This window comes from Pagrus pagrus (assembly GCF_965226575.1).
Source record: "Pagrus pagrus genome assembly, chromosome: 8".
NCBI classification, from domain to species: Eukaryota; Metazoa; Chordata; class Actinopteri; order Spariformes; family Sparidae; genus Pagrus; species Pagrus pagrus.
The window spans coordinates 10,038,171-10,053,254 of NC_140192.1; the positions used below are offsets into that span (position 1 = coordinate 10,038,171).

A 15,084-nucleotide genomic window follows, 5' to 3' on the forward strand; every position below is an offset into this window, starting at 1 on the left:
GAGTTCCCAGGTATAAAATCACCTAGATCTTCAGTGTTGTGGTGACCATTGTGTGTGTTCATGGAAGACTTCCACCAGCTGAGCCAGCTAACTTCTGGTTTGGCACCCAGCTAGAAAGACGGTAGATTAATGCAACTCATTCCTTCAGTTTCGGGCCAAATACCGACCCAAAGTGTTGGTAACTGACGACCAGGGAATGAGATTTCACTATCAGCTCTCTCCAGAATTGCCTTATCTACCTTTTAAGGTCCGCTTGTAAGATAGTTGATTGTTGATTCTCCTCCCCCACTTCTCAAATACTGACGCTTTGAGTTGGTAGGCTGGGCCAGCCACCAACACAAAGCATTAGTATTTGAGTTTGCATTGCGTTGAGTTAAGAATGGGACTCAACAATCAACTATCTCACAATTGGACCTTTAAACCCCTGACTTGTAATGATGACATTGTCCTCAAGCCCAAACATTAACAGTGAGCAGTGATATAACAGATATACAGTTCAGAGTGTAGGACTGAACTGTGTTGACTTAGAAATACCTGCCTGAACTTGGGACTCTTATTATTGCACATGTCAAGTAACTTTGACTAAAACAATTTAAATCACAGTTGGTGTAACACGTTTAACAGGCTTGGCTTACATGTCAGTCTTTCAAATTACAGCGACACTCATACTGTACAGCTTATTCAGATTTTTTTTTTTCACATGCTGATAAATGCAAAGCAATATTTCTATATGCAGTTTTCTTTAGGCTACAATACTTCCTTTTGGGCATTAACTCAACTGTCAAACAATCATATTAACAGGGAAAACGGGGAAATTGGATTCCTGGGAACCTGTGAACCATGGAAATTCTTTAAATGAACTATTACATTAATCTGGTTATTCACAGTATAGTGTGTATAATGTGCCTGGAAACGGACTGCACCATGGAGTTTTAGAAAATGTGGGAAATGCTGACAAAGGTTTAGCAGGTTGGTCCAATTTTTATTCAGCTGGTGTCCTATTATAGCACCTCTTTCTGCTAGAGAGCACAGTAATAAATATTTTAATAACCAGGCACACATAAGAGACAATGGCAGGCAAAAAAAAAGATTGTTCCTGGCACAACACAGATTTATTGTGACTACCTCTCTGCTATTGTTCATTTTTTATTAGCTGCTCATAGCTTGCTTGTCCATTGTGAAAGGTTGTTCCTCATAAAGGCGGACTGGTGCTATCTGTGCAGCTTAATACTGTTGTTGTGACTCTTAGCTGTTGTTCATTTTTCACAAAAGACACTCATGATCATGTCTCCTTTGTCTTTTGAAAGTAGTGGCTGTCAAACGGGCACGAGACAAGCACCGTTGCAGAGATAGAGAATAGACACATGCACATGATGTATACACAAACGCACACATAGTACTGCACTTTGTTTATAGTCCACACACAGTCCTAACAAGTAAGTTCTCACAAATGCGCGTTAAATGTTCTGTCAATGATAGGATGTCCTCTCTAACGTGGTCAAATTTAAAAAAGCTGTTTGTAAGATGAGCTCACTGTTCACACTGCAACACCAAAACTGTTAACGCTAGAGGTGTTCAGTACGTTACAACGAGAACACCGAATCTTCAAGCTGACTGAGTCACCATATCAGCAGCTTTTAGCAGTGAAGCTGATCACTGGGGACTGAGAGCACCATTTTTAAAGCAGCTGTGAAACACGTCCTTGTTAAAAGCCAATTAAAGGACAGCGAAAGCTGATCATAATCAAATAACTTAGTCGTAAAAAATAATTGGCTGAACTATTAGACTTGATGAACACTGCTGGTAAAACTAGTTTTGCACTGAACAAAACGTGACAGCTTGGACCAAAAACAGGCTGAATGTACCTGAGAGTGCCTTTGAAGAGTGAGACATTCAATCACTGAAGTGCTTCTGAATGGTGATGTGATCAGAAAAGGAAAGAAGAAAATGAATGAAAATCATGGACAGTGACTATAAATCTTAGAGCGATTGTAACAGAGCTACAGAGTCTAGAATTGAGAAAGCGCCCATGTTTTGCTGAATCAATAGCACGTTCTCATTCTCATCCAATTTGCCTCAAATGAAATTGGCCTCATTCATTGGTGACCAAACACCTAAGGGACCAGTGTGTGGGATTTAGTGCTATCCAGCAGTGTGGTTGCAGATTGCAACTCAGAAAATACCCATCGTCTAACCTTTCCCTATAGCGGTTTCATAAACTCGAAAAAAACATGAAAGGCTCTCTCGAGACCATGCGTTTGGACTGTCTGTTCTGGGCTACTGTAGAAACGATGTGATATGGCTGACTTGGAAGAGGAGCTGCTCCATGAATGTATAATAGACCTGGATATTAGATACTTCACTGTGAAAGAAGCGGCTGTAAAACGGAGGATACATTTTTTGGAGCGTCACAACCCCTGTGAAATGACTCGTTTGACTCTCATAATTTGAGCCATTCGGTCCGATAACATTAGGAAATTCTAGAAGAGAGAAAAAGACTGAATCATTTTTATTTCTATTCAAGTTAGCCCGGGCACTAAACTGGAAGTTAGCCGGCTCAGTCGGCAGGAGTCTCTAGTGTGCATGCTCTTTATATGTGCCAGGCGAGCAATTCTCATTGGACTTTGGGTTTACTTACTAGTTCTTATTAAAATCTATAAGCAGCTTCCTCTGAAGACATCAAAGGTTCATTGTAAGGTACCAAAACAAAAAGGGTTAATCGTTTCAGTGATTACACGCTAATGTAAACATATTAATTAATATGTTCATACTTTTCTGCCAATAGAACCCCCTAAATTCTACACACTGGACCTTTAATAGGGTAAAGCGTTGTTGTCTTGCTTCTGAATTTCTTTATGTTTTGTATTTGGGGTGTCTTTTTGTTACTATGAATGCATCTTACTTTGAAAAAAGCTTCTCCATCCACATCAGGCACCCCTGGAGGGGGTTTTCAGAAACTATTTTTTCGCTGTTGGAAAACACCTGCTTAACATGGAAGGCCAGAGTGAGTAAAAACAAGGATATTTTCATATACAGCCACATTATAATAGTAGGATTCGATGGTTTGCCTGCTTGTGTGCATCCTAGAAGCCAACTATCAGTTTCAGTCATCTGTGGCCGAGCTCTGTCAGCCCTGTAGGACCGCAGCCACATGGTGAGGTGAGTCCATCAGACACTCACTAAAGCTGGAAAAGCACAGCACCCCCCGACTGGCCGCTCTGCAGAAACCAGTGTGCATGTTTGTGTGGTGTCCATCCGAACTTAGTTTGCCTCATCACACACACCAGAGCATGCAAACAGCTTTGACAAGTACATGCAGAGACACAACTCACCAGAGATAAACACACACAAGCTCAGACACACACTCCCCCTATCGCTCTCATCGGGACTGTGTGTGCTGTGTTCTGCCGGATCTCAGTGTGAGCCTCAGTGTGTGAGTCTCTTTTTTTCCCCTCTTTTTTTCCAGGCGGCCATCTCTGCTCGGCCTCGCCATCTGTTCTCCATGCTGTGGAACACGGCGCTCCCTCTGGCTGCAGGCGTTTTCACATGGTGGCAAAAATTGTCAATTGGAGTTAAAAAAGAAAGCACTCAGAACAGAAGTGACTCAAGACATGGCTTAGATTGTCTTTTGACACACACAGTCACCCAATGAGTAATTTTCCTATTTTTCTTAGTGCATCTGTGTGTGTTTTTGCCACGTGTTTTGTCCAAATTTGTTTTATTTTCATCTCCATTCATAACATTGTCAAGGTTTAATCTGAGACTACGGATTTGTAGGAGGAAAACAAAGAGAGTGCTGACGGTAGCCTCTTCTCTTCTTGTGTTGCACTATGTTTGGATATTTTTAGTATCTCTGGGGGTGCCAGCTGTAAGTAGGGTTCCCATAGTAAAGTGGGGAATTCATCCATTTTACAAGGTGGAAGTGGGAGTGATTGTGCTGTATGGTTGCGTGTGCGTTTTTATGTGTTTCTACAAGCCAATTATCCTATTAACACAGCTTGCCACCTGCTAAGGTTAGACATAAAAAGCAACAAAACCACATGGGAAAGTTATCTACAGTGGCTCTGCTCTACTTTTTGAAATGAAAATCTAGCTTGTAAACAACTTTCAAGGTTCATAAAGCAGGAGACCCAAGACCATACAGGGGACTAAGTCAGTATAATCTTATACTTCCATCTTGCTTATCTAGCTGTGAAACAGCAGACTAAGAATAGGATCCTAAATATCCTTCTCCATGACCTCAAGCTCCTCCAGAGGGATCCAGAGGCTGACGGCAGATACAATATCTCTGGTACGTTCTGTTTCTGCCTCCTAATAAGACGTGTCAAAAAAACATCCAGGAGGCTTCCTCATCCAATCTCCAAACCACCTCAATTCGCTCCTTCCAAATTTCTGAGCTTCTCAGGGCCTAAAAATGAGCCCTGTAAAATGTCTGCACCTGCCAACACTCCAAGAAACAGACCACCTTTTGATGCAAGGTTTGTTAATGAACATGACCTTGACGTACTAGGACTTTACTGAGCCTGTCGTCATCAGAAAAAACAAGCAGCTTTACGACATCTTGAAGTTTGTTGGTGGCGTCCTCTAGTGGCTGCAGTGAGTGTTACAGCTTCAAAAGAGGAAGTGAGTAGTCATAGTAAGAGTGAAAAGCCCGTAGAGGGATGAGGTTGGGGATGGATGGCCGGTTTAAAACAAGCCAACAGTCAGTTCCTTTAACTTGCTAACGTGAATTAACATCCAGTACGTGATGTAAGGTAACTTACTTAGGTAACTTTTGTAACGGAAGTTACAGAAGCAACCAAGTGATTTTAACCCAAACCATGATGTTTTCGGAGACCAAACCGAGTAGTTTTCTTGCATAACCATAAGAGTGCCAAATGAGGTAAAAACAACCCTCCACCTCAAGATTCTTTCCATAAAAGTCACAAACTTATGTTATTAAGTAACTAATAATCCGAAAAATTCGTGTGACGAAAAGTAGGTAGGTTGCAAGTCTGGAAGTAAGTGTACACAGGTGAGTAAGCAATGAATTGACCCCTGTGTTTATTAACATTTTCTTTTCTTTTAATCTTTACATGACTAATTTTTCTATTTTAGATTGTTTTTACACATGTAATTCAGCTGTTTTGTGTTTGGATGTCTGCATAAAGTATTTTGAACACAACTTTATGCAAAAGTAATAATAGGTAGTAGGTAGGTAACAGTGGGTATTAGGAGTGAATGCATATATGTGTAATGTGTTTGTACATAGGTAAGCGGACAATTCTTTTAGAAAAAAGCCTAAAATAACAGATAGAAAAAGTAGAAACAGTAGAAACGGTACACTAAGACCAGAGCTGCTGGGTAGATCTGATGGAGATGGGTTGTCAGCATGGGAGAATAACACCTGGGAATCTGAGAACCTGTCAAGTTTGAATTCAAAGAGCGGAAGAGAGAAGTTATTAACACACACACACACAAACACAGCTAGGACAGATGTATGAACAAGGACATATTTGTGCATCCATCTACCAACAGACACATGCAAGAGTATGCATACACACAAACTCGCTGGAGGTCCGCTGCGCCTCCCAGAACTCCCATCTGTTGAACCAGCAGTCCAGGTTGGTCTTAATGAGAAATAATGAGCCTTCACTAAATAACAACAGCTTGGATGGATTTCACCTCCACTTCAGATTTTATTAGAATGGCATGGACACTAGTTCATTCACCAAGTTACAAAAATCCATTTGTTTCAGCTCAGGATCACATTTAATCTCCTTGTATTTCCTTTGTCATTATCACTGACGATTGGCACATTTTTAAACATCTTATTATAATTAATTTACAGAGCAATCAAACATGGAGTTACTCACTACAGGACATAGAAAAATGGTACCAAGAGACTTGTTTCAGTACAATTTATATCGACAGGGTGAATTTTCCCACCATCTCCTTGACAGAGACATAAAAATACTTGAATCTCTAAGTTATGAGCGCAAACCTGAATTAAATGGTGATCAGAAGGTTAAGAAAGTCCTTCACACCAAAATTTGACATTTTTCTAGACTAAATCAGAGCAAGAACAGACTTTCTAGGCCTCCAACAGCTGGCATAGCTGGCAGCAAAACACTAACAATGTGTGTGTGTGTGAGAGAGAGAGAGAGAGAGAGAGAGAGAGAGTGAGTGTGTGTGTGTGTGTGTGTGTGTGTGTGTGTGTGTGTGTGTGTGTGTGTGTGTGTGTGTGTGTGTGTGTGTGTGTGTGTGTGTTTGGTTGTACAAAGAGCACCAGGCATCAAGTCAGGGAATCCAACTGTCCTTGCACGATTTCAAGCTGGAAGAAGGAGAAGAAAAGGTTGAGTGTTTGGAAGAAAAGAGTACACAAAAGAAGTCCTCACACACACACACACACACACACACACACACACACACACACACACACACACACACACACAGGAAAAAGGTAGATGAAGCCAGGCAACAAAAAATAAAAGAAAGGGGAAACAAAATGTATCAAAGTATGGGGGTGACAGGCAGGCAGATGGATTTTGTCAGGCGATGGAAGATAGCCACTGAATACAAAGATATATATACAACATGACATCAAAGTGGACACAAACAGTACGTGTGCTTACACACACACACACACACACACACTCTAACATTGCAATACCTTGTTGTAGAACTCAAGGAGCTCCTGGTGGCTAAAATCAACAAAGACATTTTCCTGGACCTGGAAGGAGAGAGAGAGAAAGAGAGAGATGTGGGTTAGAAAAGGTATAAGAGACATAAAAGCAGAAGGGAACAAACAACCTCACAAATAAGAAGCAAAGAGATGTAGGAGATGGACGGAGCAGAGGATAAAAAAGCAGCAATAAGAGCACATGCATAAGAGTCATGAAACAAGCCTTCTCCCGTCTTGTGCTTTCTATAAAAACCTTCATTAATTATTACTGATCTCTGGCCAGTATGGACAATCCTCTAAGTCTTATCCATCAGAGTGTTTAAAAATACACCGAAGGCAACCTCACTGTCCACTCTGTTCTCCGTTCTCGTTGAATTACTTTAAAAAGAGACTGGCTGCATCATGTGCATCCTGTGCTGTGTAGCATGAATGTCATAGCCATGAACACAACTGACACTAACAGTAGCCTTGCGAAGGCATGCGATGTGATATGGAAAATTAAGGCCAACATGGAACATTATGGCAAACTAATTTCCTGCTTTAAACACATATTGTCTAGTCCAGTGTAGCCCATGGCTGACAGTCACCAGTGTGTCTTTACTACAGGCAGCTTTTTCCTCTCTGTTTCTCTCAGTTGTGCTGTTGTTATTTGTGTATCCTTAGCTTAGCTTCCTCTGTATCGCTAGCTTAAAGTTTCTGAGGCTGAAAACAGTTTCAGTTACTGAAATGTGGTGCAGAGACGAGGACCCATTTAAACTCGGCTAGGGGATGTATGTCTGTGGTGACAGGAGACAGTTTTCTCAGCTGGGTGAGATTGATGGGTCGGAGTGACAGTGGGAAACAGCGGTGACTGCAGTGATGTGCTGATGAGCAGTTCTTGCATCACAGTTACTCTGAGGGGACGTGGTGAGGCTAGTCCAGGTGTGCCTTGGGATTTTGTTGTTACAACAATTATTGCAATATACAACTATACAACAATTATAAATGAGTTCTTAATTTACTTCTTCCCTTTCCTTAGTATTAATTACTTCCCTAATACAGAGGGAATTTATATACCCCAAAGAAATCCTATAAAAAGGGAACCATAAATAAATATGTACAGAGCGATTAGATAACAGGCTATTTTGGATATGAAAACAGGTCTCTTTACTTCTTTATTTCCTTCTGTCTGTCTCTTTTTCCCTTTCTCCTTTGAATCAGAGCTACAGAAAGTAAAACCCCACGTATCTGCTAAAGTTAAGTAACTTAATATAGCAACATTTATTTCAACAGAGTAAAAAGTGACAAGAAAAATTAAAGGTGAGCAGTGTTTTACAGCAATAGGATGGATAAGGAAGCTTGTGTCTTGTGGGATCTATAATCAAGATTTGTGAACACTGCTCCAATATATTTAAGTTAGTTATAATCGTTTTCAGTACCGTAACAAATGTTGTGTCACTTCTTGAATTTATTGTCTGTGCTTACAGGTTTACCACGGAGCCATTTGCTAGACCGCAGACTTGACAAACTATCGAGGGAAAAGAGTTTCCGCAGACAAACACAAGAAAACAAGGGCAACCATTGCTGGACTGCAATCATCGTCATCATCAAGCCATTAGAAAAGAAAGCTGGACAATAATCCACAGCCATGAGTGGAGTTGATAGCAAGACCATTTATCAACAACCATCCTTGTGAAAATCGTTAAAATGTGTGAAATGCTTTTTAGGTAGCGCAGTATGAGAAGTGCACTCAGCACCGTCACGCTGAATGTTGGTAATAGCAGCGAACTTCTGGCACCAACTATGAGGGAAGGCAGAAAGAAAGACACAAAGAAACAAACAAAGCAGAAAAGAAAAGAAGCCTAAACCACATGGGAGTTGTCTGATTGCGCGCTCCCATCTGCAGCTCTCCTCCCTGCAGTTTGGCTCTTGGAGACTAAACGGAGCTCTGGGGCTTGAATCTAACTGGCTCGCTGGTCGGGCGGACGGATGAAGGGAAGGAGGCCATGTGTCACAGCAAATTAATGACAGAGATATTAATTAGAAGCAACGTTAAAAGTCCATAAAGGAGAGCGCAGAGGGAAAATGTTATCTCTTGTCAAAGCCTCCACTCCACAGCAGCTGCACGGCACAAGGAGGATGTAGGACAGCCTTGAATTTGGCTGCGGCAGAGGGAGAGCTGCAAGGACAGCCTCTGAATGATGGTAATGAAACCACTTATTAAGGTGTTTAATGAAAAGACGATGCAGATCAAAGTATATCTACAAAGTTGCAGTTAGGAAACTATTTGATTTGAACTAAGAACTGAGCGTGCCGCTGAATTAGCTGAGCGATGAACACACCCTGTGCTTCTAACGTCGGCCCCCTTCACTCGTTTCCATTTTCTATTGATCCCCACTGTGGCAAACACTATTATAATGAGAGAAAACCAGTGCTGCATAATCAGTTATCTGGGCTGATGGTCTTTGGTGCACTGGGGTCACAGGAACAGCGACAGAAAAGTTTGAAACAGAAATGAACACTAGTTATGTGTCTCCATTGTAGTCTTACAGAGGTGAGACTGAGGGCAACAAAAAATTCAGTTTGAGCGCGTTAAATGTGATGTCGATCAAAACTGAGCAACAATAAAGTGAAGACAACAAACCAGGCTGTAACACTTCCCGTCTGTTACACAGGGGTTGAAGATGAAAGTGTGTTTGCGTGCATGTGCGCGTTTGTGAGATTGACGGAGGATTTTGACGAGTACTTCCAGGTACAGCTGGGTGTGTGTGCGAAACAGGGAAACAGTGTTTTGTCATGGGAACGTAGGCACAAGGGTGTGTGTGTGTGTGTGTGTGCGTGTGTGTGTGTGTGTGTGTGTGTGTGTGTGTATGTGTGGGTTTAGCCCATCCCATTGTTCCTCGGGGTTGAGATTTTGCCAGGCAGTAACCCAACAAGGCTCTGACAGATCTAGGCTAACACTAATGGGGATAGGATGCATCATCCTCATCATCACAGCCCTATACAACCAGTAATCATGCACACACACACACACAAACACACGCACACACACACACCCACACATTCTTATCTGTCTCAGTGCCAAAATCCTGTGTGTCAAGATACAGAAAATAGGATTAACACATGAAGATAATCATGAATTCACTTGCATCTGGTGTTCCACATGCACTACATGTTAGAGTATGATTACAATATAGGCTACATACTAAGGGAGAACCAACACATGAGAGAGAATAAACTAACATAGAAAAAAACTTCAATAATTGCTGAAAAGTGGGACTAAAACTTCTGTTGCAGCCCTCAGTATAAACCTAATAGCTTTCGACAAGGTTACTCGTACAATTCCCCAGATGAGCCAACAAAGTCAGGGGGGGATAATTGTCAAAGCTCTATATGGATTTCAGCATAAGCCCTCACACTCAAACTGAGGATACAGCAATGTTAAGAAAATTCTGGTTTACTGCAACCAGGGTATGAAGTTGGTTTCTGAAACCTTCTGAAGTGAGAGTTACAATAAAGCTGAAAAGACGTCTGACAAGAGGAAAAACACAGAGAGTCGGGCTTTAAACAAACCCCAAGGTTATCCAAACTTATTTGAAAGAGAAAACAAAGATTATAAAGATTATTACAGACATTTTGAGTTTGTGCTCACTTCAAGTTTTACTCAAGACTCAATCAAGCAGTGGATAATCCGTCCAAACTGTGGCTTTTTGAGCTGCGGCTCGATGGACAACAGTAGCTGTGTTTACACGGACAACATTTCCTCAACCCGAATGAAATCCTTCTGATCAGAGATTCCAAACTTAGCTCTTTAAAAAAGTGATCGGATAAGATGTGTGTCTACATTGCCCAAAGCATTTGTTCATAATATAACTTTAATGACATGCACAAAGTGGATCCACCTTTCTGTAAAGCGCCTTATTTGCCAAATACAACAAAAGAAAAAGAAGTGGTTCCTGTTATTACAGTTTTCAAGATGAACCAACATCCTGTCCTGGGAACAGTGTTTGTGTTTCTGCTGTTCTTTCTAATTAAGCAGCAATCGCAGCAGCAGGTACTGTACTTATCCTGCAATCTTTCGATGGGCAGAGTGCAAGAGGTCCTTCACAGCTCATCAAGAACGTATCAGTCTGAGAACAGTTTGTTTTGCTACCCATGTTCTCCCCTTTCCTTAAACTCATTCATGTCACCTAATGTTACCTCCATGTGAGACGAACAAGTGCAGAAACAATATATGTTTTATATAAGGAGAGAGAAACAATCAAATTAATAGTTTAAATGTTTATTAGGTGCTAATATTTTTCTATATGATGGATTGTCAAAAATTCACACCACCTGTCAATTCGATTGAAAATTCAATCAGGCTGGATCAGAGGAGTTTTTTCCGACTGAGGTTTTTACCTTCAGGCATTTATTCTCACTGGGCTATTATTCTGAATATAAGTGAAATATTAGGGACTATGTAAATGCAGCTGATGTCCCTATGGCCAGTCACTCAGTCCACCACTTGTCCATGAAATATTTTACATACATTCATGGTCCCCAGAGGATGAAGCCTTCTGTCTTCATTGATTCCCAAACTTTTCCTCGAGCCCCATCAATTGGGTGACAATTTTGTTTTTTAGCAAAATGTTTACCAGGTACTGGATGGATGAAAAACTGTAGATGTTGTCCGCAAGTTGAACCAGGCTCTGATGGTCAATCAAATACCCCTTTTTTTAAATGTTTTCTTCACTACTGTAATGGCTAAGGATAAAACAATGGCAGCCATTATCATTTTTAATCATGTGAACTGGGAGGAGCCGGCCTTAAAACTTCTGGCTTGGAGGCTGGCACCAATCAGCTCCCTCAGACAACCTACACACACTCATCATTCACTCAGCCAAACACACCAGACCAATCACACACTCACACAGGTAACAAGACAGAGAGATTAAATCAGAGGAAATTAAAGAATATACATGAAAATGTTCATATGACCTCTGGGGTCGTAACAGTTGTAAAATCCTGTCTGATAGAATTAAAAACAATTTTGCATTAATGTGCTTGATGCAGGGTTGGTTTTGGTCCGATTGCCTGCTAAGTTCAACCTGTGAAACCATCTCACTGACTTTCTGCATGAGTTTTGCTCGGTTTCGACTTAAATTATAGTTGCAGTATGATAAACCATAATTTTTCTTTAAAATAAATGCAAATGCAGCTCAGAACGGAAAAAGTATATTTTGTCTCCAGCTCAGAGCAACTCTTCTGATGTCATCTCTGTGAACAACCTGCAACCGCTGCTTTCATGTCAAAAGGAGACTGATTCTACACTTTAAAGAGGTTTTTTGTGTTCTTGAGTGGACCGATCAGTGTATTACCATTGATAAAAGGCGCTTTTATCCTATTCAGTGGTTACTGTCAGTAATGTCAGTTTATATGAGACCGCGGTGTACTGCATTGAGCAGCGGCATACTGATACCACGAGGAGTATGTGTGAATGGGGCTGGTTGGACGCAAAAAAGCACTCTTCATTAATTATTTGCCTCTGTGCAATAAAGAATACCATGGATTTGAAACACTTGTCAAAGTAGAGTTGTTTTTTTTTCCTGAGTTTTCTGAGTGCTTCTCAGAATTGAATGTCTTACTTTTTACTGATGAAAGAAAAAGAGGCAGGGAGGGAATAAAGAAAGGAAGGGTGAGTTAAAGATGACAAGCAAGAGAGATTGACAATAACAAAGAAGGGAGGGGAGAAATAGATATGACACAAATGAGTGGTAAAGCCACAGAGGAGGAGAACGTGAAGAAACACACTGACAAAAATGAGGGCTTAAGTAAAATCATGAAAAGTCGTGGGAACCCAAGAGAGCTTGCATTGTAACTAACAACCAAAAGCATCTGAAACATCAAACTAGAAAGACTTCACTGACAGAAGGAATTTGTCTTATGTGTAGAAATGTAATATCAAATCTAATATAACAACAAGGCTGCCTGTAAATTCACACAGAGAGGAAAAGAGAAATGGGATGACATTTTTTAGTGTCTGTGTGAAGCTGTCTGCAAGTCATCTTAAAAATTGCATGGAGGAGTTCGTACCAGAGACAGACACCGAGTGAAGCAAATCAGGCTCAAGTGTCGACAACAAGTGCCAATCAATCCTGTGCTGTATACTGAAATGACATGTGTGCTTGGAGAAAAGTAGATCATCATTTGAGAATTCAGAAGCTGCTTCTGCTGTGTACTCTTATATTCATATTCTTTTACCATTACTAAAGAACATCAATATTGTTTTAGTAAAAATAAGAAACTGTGCACACATTAATGATGAAGTCCATGGTACTGGTTGGCAGTCTGAAAGGAATCTGAGGCACCGAGACTTCAAGAGTCTTCATCAGGGTAATAGGTGCTTGAACAGACCACTTACAAGACATGATAGTAAGAGCAACCAAACAAGTGCAAATGTACTGTATACTTTAAAAAACTCACACCTAATGGCAGTGAGGAGAAGAAATAACAGTCAATATTCAATCAAAAATCAAAAGAGTATAAGTTAAGAGACAATGTGACATTAATAGGACCCAACAATGGAAATACTCATAATAAATCCCTTTCAGTGGTGTTTGTCAAAAAAAACAAGTGATCAAAACTATTTTGACTATAATTATATTGAGTACTTAGAGGAAAATATAATGATAGCATACAGAGTGAAGAAGGACTCACACAGTATAGTACTGTAAAACATTACAATAAAGTTTCACATATGTAGTTGCTCTATATGACAAAAAACCCCTCTTTGTTTAGGCCTGGGAAGGAAGTGGCCCTGAGGGCATCAATTCAAAAAGCCTCCTGTTGAAGGAGACGTCCGAGTCTCTCGCAACCCTTTGCATTTTTTGGAATGACTTTAATGGCTTTCTAAGTGTTTGGGTAGACACTGGGTACAGTGTAGTGCTCAGTGTGCCAGGGGTTGTTGGTCTTAGTAGTGTACAGTACTTGTGTTCAGCCAGTCTCTACTGCAGCTTACATTTAGTGCGGCTGATGTAGAATCATTATAATATAGTTTTCTTAGGCTCTCTTTTAGCTCTGTATCTTTCATTTTGTGGGCTATATGTTTAATTCTACTAGTTTTATCTTCTTCGTAGAAAGCACACTGTAATTTCTACTTATGAAACATTATGAGGGTTTGTTTGCTTGCATAAATGTAGCAGTTATTTTTTTTAGTTTTTTGTAGTTGCTGCCAACCTCCTTTTAGTCTGAGGAGGCAGTTTGTCCAGGAGGAAGGACACAGGCATTAGTACTGTGAATAGCCCTGCAGTAAGAGGATGAAAAGGGCAGCATTGGTGTGGGTGTGTTGCCACAGCGAGCAGTCAGGAGATCAAAAGTTTGGGTTTGAGGCTTCAGGCATCAGACACCAAAACACTGGACAATGATTTCTAATACTATTAAACACTATTAATTATTTCATAACTATGTAAAGCAGTGATGATAATGAACTAATCAGGGAATATGCTGTTCATATTGCAAGGGAATCTTCCAAGCATGTGCTGCTGCATGCTCTTGACTGGTCGACACAGCACAATTCAGGAATTGTGGAGTACAGAGGACTGATAGAGAGCTTCATCACATGGTGCAATGACAATCACCTGAGGCTCAGTATCAGCAAAACTACTGAGCTTGTGGTGAAGTCCAAAGGAGAAGCAAAAATCAGTTAAATCATTTGTATTTGTTCACACGCTTGGCCAATAAAGCTGATTTTGACAGAACACGAGGGAATTATTGATTCTGAAATGTGTATGCTTCACACACACCTTCACCCCAGCAGCACAGAAGATCTATACAATCACAAGTTTCAAGGTTGGCAGCCAAAATTTTGTGTCACGACTTCAGTGGCTGACAACATGTGAATTATAGTCACAATCACCCCTTCTGTTCCTGAGTTATGGTGTTACATAATTGTCAGAAAAGAACATTTCAGAACATTATGATGGTAATGAATCAATGGGTTTTTGGTGAAATGCCTGTAATAAAGTCTGTGGTCAACACAAGCTTAAGAGATTTTCACAGTTTGTCCTACAACATAAAATGCCTCAGTAAATACCCCACGTTTGAATTAAAAAACATTTACTTGTCTTAAAAAGCAGCTGTTGCTAACAAGTGGCTAAATGAGACTACAGAAGTTGTCAGGGATATTAAACGTCGTCATGCCGAACACGGAGACTCATCTACTCACTTGTCTGTCTTTACAGGCCTCAAACTTTACAACTTGGAAAACATGTATAATAATTGTGTAGTACAATCCAAATTTCCGATTTGCATATCCCATTGGCTTCCTTGATGAGGGAACCAGGGCGATGCTAACTTTCGGATAAACCTGCAAGAGTATTTTATCCCTACAGCACTCTATTGTAGTCAGTTCATACCTGTGTCAAGGAGAATATTTGTGCAAGATTTGAAGAAATTCCCTC

At 40.6% G+C, this 15,084-nt stretch overlaps 1 protein-coding gene across 1 annotated transcript in view; it reads right to left on the reverse strand.

Moving 5' to 3' along the window:
- Nucleotides 1-5,643: 5,643 nt before the first annotated feature.
- The window catches only part of commd10 (COMM domain containing 10), a 62,983-nt gene continuing 53,542 nt past the window's right edge, over nt 5,644-15,084 (reverse strand). Inside the window, exons 6-7 of the mRNA XM_084360228.1 lie at nt 6,653-6,712; nt 5,644-6,313 (exon numbers count right to left, since the gene is read on the reverse strand). Of these exons, the coding sequence (XP_084216354.1) occupies nt 6,275-6,313; nt 6,653-6,712 (99 nt within the window). The 3' untranslated portion in view covers nt 5,644-6,274. The remainder of the gene's footprint in view (nt 6,314-6,652; nt 6,713-15,084) is intronic.